The sequence below is a fragment of the Balaenoptera physalus genome (assembly GCF_965194825.1).
Source record: "Balaenoptera physalus genome assembly, chromosome: 5".
Classification (NCBI taxonomy): domain Eukaryota; kingdom Metazoa; phylum Chordata; class Mammalia; order Artiodactyla; family Balaenopteridae; genus Balaenoptera; species Balaenoptera physalus.
This window is the reverse complement of record NC_138884.1, coordinates 85,982,006-86,003,192: the sequence shown is the minus strand read 5'-3', so window position 1 is coordinate 86,003,192 and position 21,187 is coordinate 85,982,006. Positions and strand designations below refer to the sequence as shown.

The 21,187-nt window shown below is 35.0% G+C and overlaps 1 protein-coding gene and 1 pseudogene across 6 annotated transcripts in view; one reads left to right on the top strand and one right to left on the bottom strand.

Moving 5' to 3' along the window:
- The window catches only part of PDS5A (PDS5 cohesin associated factor A), a 125,751-nt gene that overhangs the window by 41,584 nt on the left and 62,980 nt on the right, over positions 1–21,187 (bottom strand). For 4 of the 5 annotated variants that reach the window (XM_082464144.1, XM_082464147.1, XM_082464148.1 and 1 more), the window contains exons 10-17: positions 19,438–19,532; positions 18,388–18,533; positions 15,285–15,436; positions 13,815–13,928; positions 11,752–11,833; positions 10,487–10,535; positions 10,116–10,255; positions 1,905–2,020 (exon numbers count right to left, since the gene is read on the bottom strand). In XM_082464144.1, coding sequence (XP_082320270.1) covers positions 1,905–2,020; positions 10,116–10,255; positions 10,487–10,535; positions 11,752–11,833; positions 13,815–13,928; positions 15,285–15,436; positions 18,388–18,533; positions 19,438–19,532 — 894 coding nt within the window. The remainder of the gene's footprint in view (positions 1–1,904; positions 2,021–10,115; positions 10,256–10,486; positions 10,536–11,751; positions 11,834–13,814; positions 13,929–15,284; positions 15,437–18,387; positions 18,534–19,437; positions 19,533–21,187) is intronic. The other variant, XM_082464146.1, reaches the window with a different exon arrangement.
- LOC309661983 (proline-rich protein 11 pseudogene) overlaps positions 1–21,187 on the top strand; it is a 367,415-nt pseudogene that overhangs the window by 306,351 nt on the left and 39,877 nt on the right. The window lies entirely within an intron of this gene.

Below are 21,187 nucleotides of genomic sequence, written 5' to 3'. Positions count from 1 at the left end.
AATAACAAATCCATTTCACACAATTCAGGTTAGGTAACTCTCCTTCCCCAATTGCCCAATGTACTTTACAAATCACTCCTCTAAAGGTATGTTCAATGAATAAATAAACCCTCTGTTTGCAATTTATATTCCATGAAAATTTGGTTACATGGAAGGAATCTTATATGACATATACTTCTCAGTAAAATTAATAAATTGGAATGTTGCATAAAATTAGTGTCTTAGACATCCTAACCATAAGTTAGTTCGTTTTTCTGAGCCCAAACAATCATGACACTACTGAAAAAACTGAGTTTTTGGTCTTTTAAGACTGGAGATCAAACACTAGCTTATTATAATTTACTGAAGTAATGAAACTCTGTGAGGCCTCATGGAGACAAATACCAAAGGCTTCCTGATGCCAATTATATGTCTCTTTCAAAATCAATATGCAAAGGAAAGAGTGCCTACCATTTCCTTGATTTACCCCATTAAAACCAAACGGTATAGAGCAAAGGACACTGACATTGAAAATACTACATCTCAGTTTAAGTTATGGTTTTTGCTATTACCCAGCTGTAAAAAAACCACCTGGTCTCTCTCAGAACCTTAGCTTTCTTATTTGCAAATAAGGAAATTAAAAGATAAGGAGATCTTAGTTAAAAAAAACAAGAAAACTCCACAAAAAACCCCCTACAAACATCACCATTACGAGCTTAATTGTGTACCCCCAAATTCATTATGTTGAAGTCCTAACCTCCAGTACACCTCAGGACGTGACTGTATTTGGAATGAGAGCCTTTAAAGAGATAATTAAGGTAAACTGAGGTCAAATGGGTGGGGCATAATCCCAAATGATTGGTGTCCTTATGTGAAGAGGAGGTTAGGACACAGACATGTGAGGAAAGCAAAGAGTTATCTCTGCATCCCAAGGAGAGAGGCTTCAGAAGAAATCAAACTTGCTGATATCTTGAATCTTGGACTGCTAGCCTCCAGAATGTGAGAAAATAAATTTCTGTTGTTGAAGTCACACAGTCTGTGGTATTTTGTTATGGCAGCCCTAGCAAACTAATACAATTGGAATTTCAATACAACCAAAGCAGTGATTCACATAAGATAAAATAACTAACAGCTAGAACCAGGTCTCCTAATCCAAAGAAAAGAGAATCAATAAATGCTATTTAGTTACCCAACATGAAAAGATATGTAGATAATCTACTGGAAAAATGGTTAGTGCAAGGGAAAAGTATTCTCAGAAGTTTACAACAGAAAATCATTAGAAACAAGTGAAATGCATGAAATTATGGGAATAGTTAATTAAAAACAATAGCTGTCAATGTCTATTATGCTAGTCTGCTTACTTTTTGCATATTATCACTAATTTTCACATTCATCTAATAAGATGTTATACCCATATTAAAGTTAAAAATAAATTAAAAACTCAGATAAAGTAGAGCCAAAAAACTGGTAAGTAATACACATGTTTTGAAAGCAGATTAGTCTAATGGCAATCTTGTGCTACCTTCAAAATATTATTCTGTTTTTCACATATCTCAACTGAACAGTAATATAATACATACTAAAGAACACTATGTGGCCATGAAAATTGTTAAGAAAACTCAAAGGCTGATGATAGCCTATAGATTTAAAATTTTCTTCCTTCTCATGTTCTAGGTTTTCTTTAATGAGCACATACAAGCTAAAAATAAACACAAGAACTCTTAAAAAAATCAAAAGTAGTGAAGCAAACCAAAGATCAAAAAACGAACTTTGGTCGTTCTTTCAACTTCAATGATATATGCTCCTGCCTTTAAAAAGGTGTACAGGAAACCTTTTTAGGTCTCTTGGGGACCCAGAATTTAAACTTACAACACTGTAGTTTCAGATTATATTCTATTTATGAGTGAATATATTTCCTAGCTTACCTGATGGCTTCTGAATCAATGTGCACAGGTGCAATTCTTTCCAACAGAAATTTGACCATTTCTAGAAAAGGATTGGTTGGCTGCTTAGGATTTGCAAGTTTCCGGGCTATTTCTCTCTATAGAAAGGAAAAGAGTTTTTACGGTAAGTACCATCCTCTTTCATGTTTTTCAAAATAAAAATGATCACGGGCAACAAAAGCATTTAAAGATTAAAAACCATCAGACGTAAAAAAGCCCTTTTCCTGCTTTACAGCCTGACTAAAATGATATACTCATTAGGCAATCACTAGAAAACCTGGACTGTAGAGAAAAGAAAGGGGGTGACATGGTATGATTTATGCCTTTTGTCTCATATTTCTCCCATAAAATTAATACCCTGTAGACAATCTTTTTAATGCTCTACTTTTGAAAAAATTAAAACAATTTATACTTTCATGGGTTTCATTGGTTTATTTCATAGTTTGAAAAAATACTTTTATTTCAGTCAACAATTTGGTTTTTTTTTTAAAGAGGGGAAGACTTGTAAGTGTATAAAGTTTTTCAGCTCTGGAAGAACATAGTTGAGTTCAAAGACGGTGGCATTACATCAAAGAGCTCCTACAAAGAAAAGATATTACTGCTGGAAGTTTCTAAAGAATATAAGGACTTAATGTTTGTAGAGACTGAGTCCTCCAAAGACAAGGTTAAATTTACAATGTGCTGGGCATTGGGGTAAGAAATTTACTTTAATAACAAGGCTTTTAATTGACTATCTCTGATGAATAGGTGTAAAATGTTAGCTGACAAGATAAAGCACATTAAAAGTGCTTTCTGAACTATAAAGCAATAACAAATGATAGTCACTCTATTAATTTTTCATAAAAAAAAATTTTAAGGATATTTGTCCAAGGGGATAAAGGAGAAAGGAAAAAAATTTCTATTGTAGTTTCAGTAACATCTTGACACAAATTAACTATAAAGGTCACATTAAATTAGATACCACCCATATTTGTTATTAGAGTGTAAATCCAAAGAACTGAGATTCTGAAGAAAACTTATGAGTCACTAGGAGATGCTTGATTTATTTTGCAAGCTGTAATTAATCAAGCAAAATTTCAGCATTTGAGAAAATAAAAATATTTTAGGCAGTGCTTAGGCCTTATATACTTTGCTCTAAACCACAGATACACATTTAAAATCAACTTAAATACTCTACTATCTTTTGAAATCAGACTTATTTTGTGCAGGTCTCCCAAAGAGGCGATTTTCCCCCACTTTGTATAAAATTTAGTTGCTTTAACATAAGATAAAGTCAAGTGATTGTCTAACAACAAATATGCCACTGGAAAATTGCTAGGCAAACTATACAGTCAGTGCTAAAAAATGGAAAAACTAGGCATTAGGAAAGAGTTACAGTAATACATATATAAGCATAAGAAAAATAAAGGAAATGCTAACAGGAAAAAGAATAAATCACATTTAAGCACAGTAATAGCACTATATAAAATACACCAATGCATGTAAATAATAATATTAAGGCACACTTTTAAAAACCTGACATTTTGGTATTTCCATATAACAATCTTACATTTAAGTAATCCTTCAAACCATATTTTATGTATGTAATATTTAGGTAATCTCTTATAACAATTATTTTAAAATAATATATGTCATAATCAGAAGTGATACTGGGGATAAGCAACAAGCCAAATTAGTATGTGGCAAGTAAGCAGCAACAAATAAACAGTTTCCTTGTTTTCTTTACACACTTTAGAAAAAAAAAGGGGTACTCACACATACTTCCAATACACAAATAGAAACATCAGATAAAGATGTTTTACAACTGAAAAGTAGTTGAGAACTACTTCTGAGAAGTAACCATATGTAATCCTTTTAGGAAATGACAGCAGAAAGAGTAAAGAAAATTAATTCTTTCTATATTCCTGACAATGCTTCAGAAATTTCTGATCAAATCTATGCTATCACTGCAGATTGATATCTACTAGTTACATAGTTACTAGTTACATAGTTACATAAGTTGTTTAGAATACTTAAGCACTCTTAAGGTGTATCAAAGAAATAAGGAAATAGCCCCTATTCTCAAGCAGTTTATAATTTACTAATTTGTTATTACAAAAAAATTTTTAAAGTTTTAAAAAATGCTGCATCTACGTATCTCCTTTCTTTTTCATACATACCTGCTTTCTCATTTTGACAATAAAAAATACCTCTTTGTTTAAAAAAAAAAAAAAAGTGGACTTCCCTGGTGGTGCAGTGGTTAAGAATCCACCTGTCAATGCTGGGGACACTGGTTCGATCCCTCGTCCGGGAAGATCCCACATGCCGCAGAGCAACTAAGCCTGTGTGCCACAACTACTGAGCCCACGTGCCACAACTACTGAAGCCCACGTGCCTAGAGCCCATGCTCCGCAACAAAGAGAAGCCACCACAATGAGAAGCCCGCACACCGCAACGAAGAGTAGCCCCCATGTGCCACAACTAGAGAAAGCCTGCATGCAGCAATGAACACCAAACACAGCCAAAAATAAATAAATAAATTTAAAAATTTTTTAATTTAAAAAAATAAAAAAAGTTAAAAAAGAAAGTATTCTTTCACATACACGGTATTTCCTCTTGTATAACTTACTGCTTTCCTAGCTAATAAAAATGATTCCTGAGGGACTTCCCTCGTGGTCCAGTGGTTAAGACTCCGTGCTCCCAATGCAGGGAGCCTGGGTTCGATCCCTGGCCAGATCCCACATACCACAGCTAAGAGATCCCGCATGTCACAACTAAAAAAAAAAGATCCCACATGCTGCAATGAAGGTACCACATGCAGCAACAGAGATCCCATGTGCCAGCAGTGCAGCCAAATAAATTAAACAATATATATTAAAAAACAAAGGCTTCTGCATTAAAAAAAAAAAAAAAAGATTCCTGAAAGGATTTATATTATCAATATTTTTCTGCAGCTGGAATCAGTAAACTAGATAAAACACATCTCTCACAAGAAATAATTTCCAAAGGTTTAACTTTCATGTTAGTGACCTATTCTTTTGGATTCCTGGGCCCAATTCCAACATGGTGAACAGGGGCGGGGAGGGGGGGGTGTCCCCCCCACCACCAACAAGCAATTCTCTGCACACAAGCAGAGCATACTAAAATTTAATCTCTACCCCCCACCCGCCCAACTCTCCCACTTCAGTTGCCAGTAGCAAGCCCAGGTTTACCTGTACCTCTAACCAAATGACTATAAATCAGAGGTTCCCACAACCCCCATCCTTTCCTTGGGCTCAATTAATTTGCTAGACTGGCTCACAGAACTCAGAGAAACATTTTCTTACTACTACTAGATCACTGGTTTATTATACAAGTATATAACTCAGGAACAGCCAGATGGAAGAAATGCATAGGACAAGGAAAGGACTCAGAGCTTCCATGCCCTCTATGAGCTTGCTACTCTCTGCAAATCTCTACATGTTCACTAAACCAGAAGCTCTCTGAACTGTGTCCTTTTGGGGTTTTATGGAAGCTTCATTACATAGACATGATTGATTAAATAAATCATAGGCCATTGGTGATTGAAGTCAATCTCCAGCCCCTCTCCCCTCCGAAAAGTTCCAACTCTCTAATCACATGGTTGGCTCTGATGGCAACCAGCTCCCATTCTTAGGTGAGTTCCAAAAGTTACCTCATTAACATAACAAAAGACACCTTTGTTACTTTCATCACTTAGGAAATTTCAAGGGTTTTAGGAGCTCTGTGCCAGAAATATGGACAAACACCAAATACATACTTCTCATTAGAAATCACAATATCACACCTGTGTATCGCTCTCATTAAACTATAGAAAAGGTTATACTGGGACTTCCCTGGTGGCACAGCAGTTAAGAATCCACCTGCCAATACAGGGGACACCGGTTCGATCCTTGGTCCAGGAAGATCCCACATGCACCAAAGCAACTAAGCCCGTGAGTCAGAATTACTGAGCCTGCGCTACAGAGCCTGTGAGCCACAATTACCGAGTCCGCGTGTCACAACTACTGAAGCCCACATGCTCTAGGGCCCGTGTGCCACGACTACTGAGCCCGCGTGCTGCAACTACTGAAGCCTGTGCACCTAGAGCCCGTGCTCCACAACAAGAGAAGCCACTGCAATGAGAAGCCCGCGCACTGCAACGAAGAGTAGCCCCCGCTCGCCGCAACTAGAGAAAACCCGTGTGCAGCAACGAAGACCCAACGCAGCCAAAAAAACAAACAAAAATTATATTAAAAGAAAACAGGAAGCACTCTATGACTGTTACTAAATAGCATTAAGTTAGCATCTCTCTCTCCTTTTGTTTTCTTCTCGACCTCCTCCAGGAGATATAACTATGCTAATACATACCAACAAGGCCTGAATCTCAGATTCTAAATATAACTGCTGGAGGCTACGTATACATCATTATCTTCTCCTATCCCTAAAGTATCTCCTCTGATGTCCAGTCACCCAAACTAGAAATAAAGCAGTCATTCTTCACATACTGGTCTAATTCCTACTCATCCTTTAGATTCAACTCAGGAATGACTTATTCTAGAACAAGCTATTCCCATTTCCACCCCTGCCTGGGATGGCTGCTGTTCCTTTGTGTTATCAAAGTGCATGATTCTATCAGAATATTTAACACACTGTATTCTCTGTTGAAATATTTGCCTGCCTCTGTCACCTAAACAGCAACTTCAGTGACAGAGCATGTATAATACAATTTACTAAATTATGTAATGAATTATAATGGTGTAGGCTTGACCAAAGGACAAAATATAATTTGGACTTCTGAAGACACAGTGCATATCCAAATAATCCGGTAAGGAAGGTTTTTCTTTAAAGTATAGTCCGTGAACTACTCATCAGAATCACTTTTTTTTTTTTAATATTTTATTTATTTATTTATTTATTTATGGCTGTGTTGGGTCTTCGTTTCTGTGTGAGGGCTTTCTCCAGTTGCGGCAAGCGGGGGCCACTCTTCATCGCAGTGCGCGGGCCTCTCACTATCGCAGCCTCTCTTGTTGCGGAGCACAGGCTCCAGACGCGCAGGCTCAGTAATTGTGGCTCACGGGCCCAGTCGCTCCGCGGCATGTGGGATCTTCCCAGACCAGGGCTCGAACCCGTGTCCCCTGCATTGGCAGGCAGACTCTCAACCACTGCGCCACCAGGGAAGCCCCAGAATCACTTTGAGACTTTGCTAAAAGATGGAGATTCAGGACCCCACTCTAGACCTATTTTAATAATTCTTAGTGTTTGTCATGTATATGTAACATTATAAGAATTACTATTTATTTACATCTTATAGGGCAGTGCAGGGGGCCCTCTAGTAGGGCGTACATAAATTTTAATTTTATCTTATTCATTTAACAATCCAATGAGGTTGATAATATTTATAGGTAAAGAATATGAGGCTCAGAAATGCTGAGTAACTTATTAAAGGTCAAATTGGTAGTAAATGCTGAAATTCAGACCTAGGACTGTCTCAAATGCTGAATTAACAATATTCCTGGAAAAATCTTAAAATTTGGGAACCATGGTCATAGGAAGATGCTAGAGGATAAAATAGCAAGCAGAGCTGAAGCTATGGCAAATAAGTGGTCCTCCACTAGAACCAAGGTGTGGAAACTCAAAACGTGAAGTCCAAAGAGAAAGCAAATCTATACAGCACATATTTCAATACCATTGCTCACCCTCTCACTATACCATCATGTATACTCGCATTAATCTACAGTATGTGTCTATTCATATTCCTTGCTCAAAGTACTTTTGCTAAAATTTTTTAGGAATGGAATTGAAACAAAAGGGGAAAAAAATATCAGATCTCCACTCCTACTAGCTCTGTTACTGAGGAAAAAAGGAATGTGGATATTAAAGGATATGTATAACTAATAACAATAGCCTTTGGGGAGAAGGACAAAATGATACAGATGTTCTGGGAAACAGCAAAACTATTCTAACGGTGGTTGTTTTCCTGAGCATTTAAAGGGTATTACAAATCCTACTTTACACATGAGAACATAGAGATAAAGTTAAATAATGTGCTCAGAATACACAATGCTAATGTAAGCTAAGAGAGAAATTACTGTGAAACCATTTACCAAAGAAAATGAACTAAAAAAATACAAAGAGTAGAAATTTTCCCCTCTGGAGTAGAGTTCTTTTTTTTTTTTTTTTTAATTAATTAATTAATTAATTTTTGGCTGTGTTGGATCTTCGTTTCTGTGCGAGGGCTCTTCTCTAGTTGTGGCAAGCGGGGGCCACTCTTCATCGCGGTGCGCGGGCCTCTCACTATCGCGGCCTCTCTTGTTGCGGAGCACCGGCTCCAGACGCGCAGGCTCAGCAGTTGTGGCTCACGGGCCTAGTTGCTCCGTGGCATGTGGGATCTTCCCAGACCAGGGCTTGAACCCGTGTCCCCTGCATTGGCAGGCAGATTCTCAACCACTGCGCCACCAGGGAAGCCCTGGAGTAGAGTTCTATTAGCCATTTGGTGGCCCACTTCTTAAATATCCTCAGAATAACCTCCCCTCCAAAAAGGTGTCATTACCATGCTCTTTCCAGTGCAAGTCCAGTCCTCATCTCCACTTTCCTGCCTCCTACAATCAATTCATCCTGAGATGTTTTCCTTACAACATCTGTTTTACATATACATTTTGGATTTGGAAACTCTAAGATATTTCTGTTCTGACAAATAGTAGGAATTCATGTTAGTACCATTTCTCAAACTCAAGCTCAAGTCTTATTTTTCTCAGACCAAAAAATACCACTTGATTGTTCATTCTTAAGGTCCACATTTCTTGAGCAGTACTCAGTTTGTACTTGTTCTTGCAAACAATGATGAAATGTATAGAAAGAGCACTATCGAGGGTCTGTGAGATCTGGACTCTACTTGCAGCACAGCCACTATAACCAGCTGTGAAACACTGGATGAGAAACTTCATCTCTTTAAAATTCAATACTTACCTGTAAAATGAAGTGGTTAAACCAATTCTCTTTGCATTGTTTTCAAGCTATTTCATTCTATGATCAATTATATTAGTAGATGCCCGGCAGGATACAGTATTCTGGAACTAGAATTCTAAATGCCGAAGAAGTAAATGAAACCTATAAATGTTCTCAGCAAACCATCCTGTTCAGAAGTGCAAAGACCGAAGTATTCTGGGCACCTGGCACAAGCACATCCCTAGGCCCAGTGGAAGAGTCCACTGCTTCCTTCCCTAAACTGGCTTCCTCCCACCTGTTCCTGATTACTCCTCTTTTAAGATCCACTTAGAGACCCTATATCCCTACTAGACTGAAAAAAATACCTACTCCATGTTCCCAGATGACTTTGTATATACATTTATTATAGTCCTTATCCCTTATTTAAATAATTATCTTTCTAGAACAAAGTTAGACATAAATAATAAATAAAATCATAAAATGATTTTCTTTCTCTTATTCATCTCTGTAAGCCTGGTCGCAAGCATAGTGTTTGTCATATATGTGTAATACTATAGAAATACAATTTATTTAAATCCTAAAGGGCAGTCTAGGGCCATGTATCTATATCTATATAGGGTATCTGTATTTATCTCCTCTTAATAATCCTGTGAGGTTGTTAACATGTAGAGATGAGAAAAATGAGTCTCAAAAATACTGAACCACTTACTAAAGGTCTCACTGGTAGTAAATGGTTAAGATGAAATTAAACAGAAACTGTCTCATAAAATGCTAAATAAATAAATGGATGAATTTTTCCTTCCTGATATTGTCAACAATTGGTTTTCTATAAAATAGTCTAAGAATAGAATGAAGACAAAAGTCTAAATAGGAATTACCTTATCTATAAATGCGTATATGCCAATGTAACTATTGCTTATTTACCTAATACATGGGAGAAGAAAATACATACACACACACAACACACAAAAGCATTTAGAAAATTCTTATTTACCAATGAATGTCTACTAAATACAAAGCATTTTATCTTGCTCAATTACTAGGATCAATCTCCCTGGCTTAGTTCTCTAGTGTTTTTCCTGGAATTTGGCTGACGAGTGGTAAGTAAAGAGAACTAAATTGACCACAGATATACTCCTAGGTAATTCAGAGCTCACAATATTGTTAAACTCACACAAATAAAATAATCTACGTAAAGAAGGCTTTAATGAAATTTAAGTTTCTATAAGCAAAGCTAGGAGAACAAATATAAAAGTATAATTTACTAACCACACAAACATCTGCCTGTTTGCACGAACAGGTTGGACTGATTAACAACTCCAACTGAGACCGCAGTTTTTCATCATCACCGAGGACTTGGTTAAATTTCTTCACAAAATCTTGTGCTTTCCCAGGGTCAGGCAAATTCTCTATAAAATTAAAAGAGAATCAATACTACAAAAGAAAAACCACTAAACTAAAAGCAAGCTGTCTTAAAAAATAATCCTGAGGCACCAAAAGATAATCAGTCAATCTGGCTCTTAGAAATAAAATTATTAAGAAAAGGATTATTTTTTCTTACTTAGTATTAAATTGATAGTCCCCCTGGGTAAATTATTTGATGTCTACTATATATCTACGGAGTGAATAAACATACTCACTTGCTATGGTCATCAGTTTTCCAAACATGGCAGAAGAGTTAGCCTCAGACTGAAATTTAAAACAAAAACAAAAGCTGTCACATGTGCTACCAAATTTCGGTTAGAAAACTATACTCAGTATTGTACATTTTTTTAAGTTAAAAAAAAATCCATCACAATATACCCACTAGAAAATGGCTTACCATATCTACACCCTATGTTGATAACAAAGAACTATGGAGTAGCAACAACTATTAAGTTAGCACAAATAGAAGGAAAGGAGATGCCAGCAGGAAGTTATTTAAAAATTTTTAAAAGCATATATAACTTTCATAGGAAAATTATCTTTCCAGGAGAGTGAACAGAAGATAATGAAAACAAGTATCATATCAAAATTACTGTGAAACCATACACCAAAGAAAATTAACTAAAAATGCAGAGAGCAGAAAAATTTTCTTTCTGAATAGAGTTCTATTAGCTATTTTGTGGCCCATTACTTAATATATCACCTCCCCTCCTACTGCCCTTTCCTCCATTACAACAAGAGTATTGTTTTATTATTGAATCTGCATGGTCCCATGAACCACCTGCTTTTGTTAAAGTTTTGTTGGATCACGGTCATACCCATTCATTTATATACTATCTCTGTTTCTGCACCACAAAGGCAGAGTTAAGCAGTCATGGAGACTGTATGGCTGGCAAAGCCTAAATTTTTACTATCTGGTCATATACAAAAAAAATGTCGACAACCCTTGCTTGGGCCACTGAGGGGTCTCTGTGTATGGTTCCCTGGCTAAGAACACCTATTCTAGCAAATATGTTTAGATGTATATTAAGAGATTATTCAAATTTTTCTCCACCTTCCAGAAAATGTTGGGCAGAATTTCTTTGTTAATTTGACTTTGGCATATTCAAATGATTGATACCTGACTTGATACTGACTCTACAATAAAGGACCAAATCACAGAGCAAAAAACATTTATGACTTCTAATATAATTTTATATTAAGGTTTAATTCTAATGATTTGATAATTGATAAACTATAACTTCTTAGTGTCTAAATACTTGATAAGCTGGAAAACACCATTTCTTTGCTCATGCTGGAAAATAAAATTTTGTTATATTCATGTGAAATGCAAATTAGCTTGGATAACCACAGAAATTGTTTAACTGACATGCGGAAAATAAAACACATGAAATACTTATTGCTTGCTTCATTATATATGACTACAGAAAAATTAACAATGACTAAAACTATGAATTGAAGTAAAACATCATGAACCTACCGTAGGCTGCTTGTGCAAATCCAATAGTTCTCGTACATGACTTCTAAGCATGTTCTGACACTTCCACATTTCATTCAGAGCTCTGTAAATAAAGTTATAAATATGAAAAAAATACATAATATAACAATACTGGTAACTACTCAACCTTACTACTTTTCTTACACCATTCTTCTACATCTACCTAAAATTTTAAGCACCAGAAAATTTACTTATTAGGATTAACAGAGTTTAGTTTAAATTACTTAACATAAGGCTTCTTATGAGAGAAAATATTTGAGAAGTTTCTAAGGATGAACAGGATCTTGCCAGGTAAACTGAAGGAATTGAGACATTCTAAGCAGAGGCAGCCAGAATGTTCTGCTACAAAGAGAGATAAAATGTCATCAAAGCCCATGGCACATACAGGAAAGTGAAAAAAAATTTATAGGCTTGGAGCACAGAATGTGAGTGGGGGAGCATAAGGAAGCTGGAACATACAACAGAAAAGGATCAGACCATGAAGGCCTTTTTATGCCAGGCTAAGGGGGTATGCATGAAGTGGTGTAGACTATTTCAAAAAATGAATTTCTTAGAAATGATGGGGATTCAAAATGCTAAATTTAAATTGAGTTTCTTTATTCTAGACTCTTTTCTCTCCATGAAAGCAGATTTTCTTCTCTCACAAACCCACTCTGTAATTTCAGGTGCCCAAAAGACCTCTGGGAAATTAGTCTATCTCTACTCTTTGCCAAATATTTTGAAATATAAACAGAGATCAAGACCTTAGGCCAGGGGTTTACTACCTACAGTGAACATTATGAACCACTTTCAAATCCTTTTTTAAAATGATGGCTAATGTCTCCTAATAGGATGCACCAAGGATACGTTACTCTGTGGACTTTCTGCTGAAAGCGCATAATCTTGATCCAATGATGAGGAAACACTGGATGAATCCAAACTGAGAGAATATTCTACAAAATAACTGGCCTAGGCAATACTCTTCTGGAAAATGTCAAAGTCATAAAAGACAAAGACAGACTGAGGAATGGTTCCAAATTAAAAAAGACTAGAGACATGATAATTAAACATGCAATGTGTTATCCTAGAAAGGGAAAAAAACATCCATAAAGGACATTATGTGACGATTGAAGAAATCTGAATACACACTGGATTAGACAATATTTTATCAATGTTAAATCTCCTGATTTTCATAAGGCACTCTCATTACATAAAAGAGTATCCTTGTTCTTAGGGAATACACACTGAAGTATTAGAGGTAAAGAGATCCAATGTCTGCAAATTACTATCAATGGATCAGAAGAAAATACATATATAAAGTATGTGCAAATGGCAAATGATAAAGCAAATGGTCAAAAATTATGAATCTGGCTAAAGGGGATATCACAAAGCTTTGTTTTATTCTCACAACTTTTCTGTAAATTTGAAATTATATGAAATTAAAGGCAATATATATATATATATATATGTAAATGTAATAGCTGAGGTTCTTATTCAGAAAAATCAGAATTCTCAATGACAGGAGTTATTTAGTTTTTTAAAAGCTTTATTAAAGTGGAATGTCCACACATCCTAGGTGGCCTGGGATAGTTAAAGTTTATGCCAGTTGTCTGAACAAAATTATTACTAGTGCCTCCTTTCAATCTCAAAAATATCTCAGTTTGGACAATCAATCATATGGTTATTCTACATAGAAGTGATCTGGACATGCTCTCCTGACAAAGAACCAGTTCTTAGCTCTTAGGCTTAGTATGGTAAAGCTCCAATAGTACGATTCAGATCCCAGTCAACAGGTGAACAAAAGGTAATTTTGACATGGGGACTTCTTTGAATCCCTGAAACCATATTACTGGCTCAGTTGCCAAATATGCCTACGCATATAGGAATATTTTTGCTTTTAACTTAACCAAACTTATATCATAAAAATTTTCTCTGTAAATATTTATCTGAGGTTCTTGATTCAACCAGAAGAAGCAACAACCCTATCAAAAACAATTAATTAAATAAGATGAAGTAATTTTATAAAATCTTCAAAAAATACTCCAATCATTTAAAAAGTAACTTACTTGACAGCATTTGGATCCAAACTAGCATATAAATAATACAAGCATTTCATTCTCTCTTCTGTTTCCAGGTTGTGGGGGACAAGATACTGAGCAAAGATTTTCTCTACCAACAGTCTACGAGGCAAACAAACAAAAAACCCAAGTAACAAAATTATTCTATTTGTTAGAAGCCACAGCCATTTCATATTTTATCCACCTCATGCAAAGATACCATACCAATGATAATACCTATGTGTGAAAATACAACGGAAAAGATCAGTATGTGATCAATGCTTTTCCTTGCAAGTAGGGCTATTTTAAAATTTAGAGCTACGGCTGCTATTTGTGGCTTTACGTTTTATCAGTATGAAACATTTGTTCTAAAAGGGTTATATATTATTCCTAAGTACAGGGTGCTAGGCTGTTCTACCTGTCCTTCTTCATCAGTCTGGCGCTATAGCAAATTACTTAACATTACCCATAAAGCTATGATCTCAAGAATAATTAATTCTCAAAAAAAAATATTTCCTTTGATTAGTTTGGCTCCTTCCCCATGTTGTCATTTAGTAAAATCAGGGGGCTCTTCCTTCATCTTCCTGAAAATTCAGCTTTTCTTATGCACATTTGTCTCCTTTCCACATTCTAAATTCCTCACCAATATTAAAATATCCTTCTTGCTAAGCTTATAATTATTATTCAACATCACTGGAATAAGAAAATTTAAGGGCTCTTCATTAGTCAATGAAATACATAATCAATGATGTCAAAGTAGTTAACTCAATAAAACATTGCAAAGTATTTTGCAAAAACCGAAATCATTACTATAATCCAACAGAGAATTCTAAGTAACATTCAGAAAATGAAAACAATGTAAGTTTTCATCTCAAGAAAAGAATTTTCTAACCATGTATGGGGACGAATGTTAAACAGACATTGTGGTGATCATTAGGCAATATATACAAATATAGAATAATTATGTCACTTGAAATTTAATGTAATGCTGTATGTCACTGATACCTCAATAAAAAAATACAGTAATACCTCTATTGGTACTTACAGTGTTGTAAAAAGGAAAAAATAACTAACAGTTATTAAATAGTGCTACTTTGCCAGGCAGTGAGCTAGGGGGCATTACATTCATTATTTTATTTAATCCATAAGACAGTTCTGTAAGAAAGCCTTATTATTACTCCTTTTTAGATAAAATCAAGTACACAGAAGTTAAATCAGCTGTGTATGGGCACAGATCTAATATAACGGGCAGAATGAACATTTGGTCTCTGGTCTGAGTCCAAATCTCATGCATATTTCACTATTATTATGCTAACTCACAGTCTTGGCTGGAGTCTTATTTAAACATGGCATGTCTAAATATGCAGAAAGTGGTTTCTAAACTTAGAGAAACTAATTATTATGAAAAAATTAAATAGAAATATTTAAAAATTAAAAGCACTTTTATATTCAACCATTTTACAAACATATCAGACTCACTTGTCATCGATGCTATTCTGATAATATATATGCAAAAGTTTGTCCTTTATCCAGCTGACTTTCTCTGCAGCTTCCTTTCCTGCTTCACCATGAAGACAGTATTTCTTATAAAGCTGAGCCAGACCCATCATAGCTTCTTTTCTTACTCGCCACTAGAAAGTATAAAGTTTATTGGATAAGCTAGATACCAAACTTTAGTATACAAATCTGCAAAAATTACCATTTCTTCACTAGGTTGCACAATGAGATTTATGTGTGCATAGATTAGCATAATATTAATTTTCAAAACAGGCAGACAAATCACGTAACCAACAATTTTGATTATGTTCCTATTTAGAAATCATCCAGTGCAAATACTGCTAAATCACCTACCAATTTTTTATTTCCCTCAAAGCCAAGCAATAGTAAATCTTACAGAAGATTTCATTATATTCTGTCTAAAAAAAAATTTGGCCAAGTTTTAGAAGTAATTAAAAAATAAAAGAGAAAGCATATAATTCACTCTGCAAACAAAAGCCCTATCGTCTGGAATGCTTTGTCCTAGTTACATCCCTTTTGATATTAACTCAGAATAAGAAGAGCAAAATTTAGTATCAAGATCTTAGAATTACAAAGTTGGGAAGCACCTTAGTGATCATCTTAAGTGAACTTCCTTACTCTGTAGATTAAAAGGGCAAATTATTTACCTAGTCACATCCTAGTCCGTGAAAGATTCTTTGGGACTTAAAGAGATTGGAATGGTTTATGAGGAGGAAAGAAAGGTGGTGAGAGGAGAGTGAACAGAAAAGTAGACTATAAAAATCTAGAGTTAGAACAATAGTACGATGTAATAATAACCACAAGTTATTTGTCTCAATAACAAATCAGAGTATACTTATCTTTGGCTTATTTTTTTTTTTAAATAAATTTATTTATTTATTTTGTGGCTGCATTGGGTCTTCCTTGCTGCACGCTGGCTTTCTCTAGTTGTGGCAAGCGGGGGCTACTCTTGGTTGTGGTGCGCGGGCTCAGTAGTTGTGGCTCGCAGGCTCTAGAGCACAGGCTCAATAGTTGTGGTGCACATGCTTAGTTGCTCCGCGGCATGTGGGATCTTCCCAGACCAGGGCTCAAACCCGTGTCCCCTGCATTGGCAGGCAGATTCTCAACCACTGTGCCACCAGGGGAGTTCCATCTTTGGCTTATTTAAGTTAATACTTTCTTATAATTTTTTAGTATAATTTTCTCATTTTTATGCTATTTGGTAGATGAAATGAAATTCTGTTCCCATATAACAGGTAACAGATGTCTTTTGACATGTCTAACATGAAACGAAAGAATATAAACCGTGAAATCAAAGATTTAAGTCCTATACCCACATTTTATAGAAAACAAAATTCAGAAAGGCTATACTCAAGGTCATTTAATTCATTACACCAAAAACCAGTTCCTAAAATGTCCAGTAGCTGTTATTCGAATTATTAGACCATATCATACAGTCTCAGTTAGCAAGAATCATTTATTCAACTCTTCCTGAAACTATAAACAAACACTGACAGAAGTAGGAGTGAACTGTTTCTAAAATAAGGAAGTAACACAAACGGCAATACCTGAAATCTGGTTTGGGAGTAGGGGGTGGGGGAGAGGGGGTAGTTAACAACTAACAAGTAGGGAGTGTCATTTCATTTAAATTAAAGCCAAGGGGAAAAAAACTCTCAGAGTTAGAATTACTGACACAGTTGAACAAGTTAAATGGTGTCTACTTTATGTATCTGCCTCCTACGACTATTTCAAAAGAACTTAAAGAATGCATCTTGCTCCTAAGTGTCTATCGACAGATGAATGGATAAAGATGTGGTACATATATACAATGGAATATTACTCAGCCATAACAAGAAACGAAACTGAGTTATTTGTAGTGAGGTGGATGGACCTAGAGTCTGTCCTACAGAGTGAAGTCAGAAAGAGAAAAACAAATACCATAAGCTAACACATATATATGGAATCTAAAAAAAAAAATGGCTCTGAAGAACCTAGGAGCAGGACAGGAATAAAGACACAGACGTAGAGAATGGACCTGAGGACACGGGGAAGGGGAAGGGTAAGCTGGGATGAAGTGAGAGAGTGGCATGGACATATATACGCTACCAAATGTAAAATAGAGAGCTAGTGGGAAGCAGCCGCATAGCACAGAGAGATCAGCTCAGTGCTTTGTCTCCACCTAGAGGGGTGGGATAGGGAGGATGGCGGGGAGACGCAAGACGGAGGTGATATGGGGATATATGTATATGTATAGCTGATTCACTTTGTTATACAGCAGAAACTAACACAACAATGTAAAGCAATTATACGCCAATAAAGATGTTACAAAAAAAAAAGAATGCATCTTGCTGTATCTCTATAGCAAGATATTGCTTTTCTACCCTGAAATTATAGCTAAATTACATTGGTTTCAATAGGGTAGCAGATTTTCAACTATGCTTCAAATAAAATAGCACACTGCAAAGGCAACCTTTGTTGAAGATGTTAATAAGTAACACATTTAATAAGCCTGCCTTGCCTGTGTATCTCCTACTCATGGTTGACACTTTCTTAGCAACTGCTACTACTGTTCTTAGTACTCCTTTTCTTTATCAACCCACGTTTTTAACTGCATCCACATGGAGGAAATTACACAAAAAGAATAATAACTAAACATCATTTTGGCCCTTAGCTTAGCACAGCAATATGGAAACACCACTTTCATAGAAAGTATGATATTCTAAGACAGTTACTTTTGAAGATGCTAACTATAAAAGAAATAAATACTGGTGATCAATCATTATTCTTCTGAAGCTCATCATGTAAGTGAAAAGGTAAAATAAAACTTTAATTTAGCTGTTCTTTTTGTAAAGGTAGGCTAAAAAACCTATGCCTAAGACCTGAAAAGCTATAGAATCCAATGTATTCATTTGTAAAGATAATTAAAAGATACACAGGAAACATACAAATTATTAGCTTTTTATTTGGTATTGTATTAGTTTGACTTTCACACAGAAAAACTTTAAATAGAAAATAATTTCTATTGTATTTTGCTAACAATGTAAACACAGTAAATTATAAAAGAATAAAATTCCTCAGATTTTACCCGTTTGTCCAGTGTTCTTTCTCTTACAAAGCCAAGTAGCTGATCATTTACTAAGGCAAGGTCTCTTTTGGCAGCTGTTATTATAGTAACAATGACATCATGACGAATAGCTTCTTCTGGATCATGTGATCTAACTTTCAAGTATTCTGAAATCGGAGAAAAAATTAAGCTAAATGTTAGCTATAATATTCATTATGTTCAGAATGACAAAAAAAACCTAATGCTTTTAAGTTTATGTCCATACTGGAACAATGATTGTAAAATGTGGCATAAATTAAAATTATTTAATTTTTGAGGTGACAATACCCTACATAATAACAAAATAAACTATACCACACTATTTATTACTGTAAAGTCACATCTTAATAAAATATTTTATATCAACTATTCTGGAAAAGTCAAATCGGCACCTGAAATCAAATCAGCACCTGATTTAATACAGTTTAGAATTTAAGTTAACGATACATATTAAAATACTTAAAAAATAGTAAAAATGCTTATAGCAAGTTTGCTGATAGGTATATATCTTCACATTACGCAACATAAAATAACATTCTGTGACTTCTAAAAAAAATCCTAAATAACTACGATACAAACAAAGTTATTTCCTCTTTTTTGGTAAACAATATTTTGATAGCAGTTATTTATTTGTTACAACCAAGTAAGTAGGTTTAAATGCTCTACTTCAAGTGAAGAATGAGGAATTCTAGTCTATTTCAGAAGAAATCATTTTCCCACCTATTATTAGATATGTTACTATATTTAATTATCACACAGATATAATGATTTGTGCCCAAACCCGGAGTCATAAGGAAGAGTCTACTTCCTCAAACTATGATTTCCAGAAAATTGCAAAGGATTACAATGTGAAGATTTCAAATGTAATATTATTGTATCAACATGAAATCCCTTACTAGTAGTCCATGACTGATAGAGACCTGAAAGAGGGCCAGAGTGAAACCTATTCAGAAACCGAAGTTAAAGTCAAAGGCCACAACTAAAATGTATTTGTGTGATTACTCTCATACTTCAATAAACCAGCTACCTTACCTGTGAGATCCTTTGCTAAATCTGGGTGATTCATTAAACAGTGACTCGCAAATTTCACACTTTCTAATCTCACAGGAACGTGAATGTCATTGAATCTACATAGAAAAAGATTGCTAATATTAGTTGTAAGGCAAAAATAACTATTTTCAAATAAGGTATATCAACGCTATGTAGATACCTATAAACAACAACAGTTACTGATTATAAGATGTGTTGGTTTATTAAAATGACAGTTAACTTGTTCTGAAGGAAGAATATAAAGTAAAAAGATACATAATTTCACAAGAATATTTTTTATAACAGGATTTTTTCACCATGCTAAAACAAAAACGGTATAAACACATCCCCCAACCCAAACTACCTTCACTGGAGAACCAAAAATTGGAGCTTAAAATTATGCTACAAACCAAACAAAAAATATTCAAAATGCACAAAATCTATTTGAAAGAAGTTAATAGGAGGAAAATACTAGAGGAATGTGAGGTAGAAAGCAAATCATATATGAGGCAGACCCAAAAATTCAAAGATAAGTACATAAAACACATGTGCCATATTGCCTCATAGCAAAAAAGTTTCATATGGCTGGGACCAACCTGTAACTGCTATTTTAGGTCTAATATATTGTAAGAACTTAATATGAAACTCAGTATGTAGATTCAGAACTGCATATAATAAGGATAAGTTGAGAAACTCTCAAGTTTTAAATTTATTGGGCAATTTAAAAACATATTTATTAATTATGAATAATGTGATTTTATTTTATTTACTTATTTTTTACCCCTTAATCTCCCTTACCCATTTCTTTCCTCTCCCAATCCTCCTCCCCTCTGGCAACCACCTGTTTGTTCTCCTTATCTATGACTTTGTTTCTGTTTTGTTATGTTTGGTCATTTGTTTTGTTTTTTAGATTCCATATGTAAATGACATCATACAGTATTTGTCTTTCTCTGTTTGACTTATTGCACTTAGCGTAATACCCTCTAGATCCGTCCATGTTATCCCAAATGGCAAAATTTCACTTTTTTTATGGATGAGTAAAATTCCATTGTTTATGTATATACCACATCTACTTTATCCATTCATCTACTGACTGGGTACTTGGGTTGCTTCCATATCTTGGCTATTATAAATAATGCCACAATGAACATAGAGCTAGTGCATATATCTTTTCTGATTAGTGTTTTTATTTTCTTCAGATAAATAATAGTTCTATTTTTATTTTTCATCATTTTTTTTTTTGGCCACACCGTGTGGCTTGTGGGATTTTAGTTCCCCCACCAGGGATTGAACCTGGGCCCTTGGCAGTGAGAGCATGGAACCCTAACCACTGGACTGCCAGAGAATTCCTAATAGTTCTATTTTTAAATGTTTGAGGAACCTCCATACTATTTTACATAGTGGCTGTACCAATTTACATCGCCACCAACAGTACACAGTTCTTTTCTCCACATTGTTGCCAACACTTGTTATTTGTTGTCTTTTTGATAAGTCTTCCTGGCAGGCGTGAGGTGATATCTCACTGGGTTTCGATTTGCATTTCCCTGATGATTAGTGATGTTCAGCATCTTTTCATGTGTCTGTTGACATCTGTATGTCTTCTATGGAAAAATGTGTATTCAGATCCTCTGCCCATTTTTAAATCAGGTTGACTTATGTATGAGTTCTTTGTATATTTTAGATATTAACCCCTTATGACATATATCATTTGCAAATATCTTCTCCCATTCAGTAGGTGGCCTTTTCATTTTGT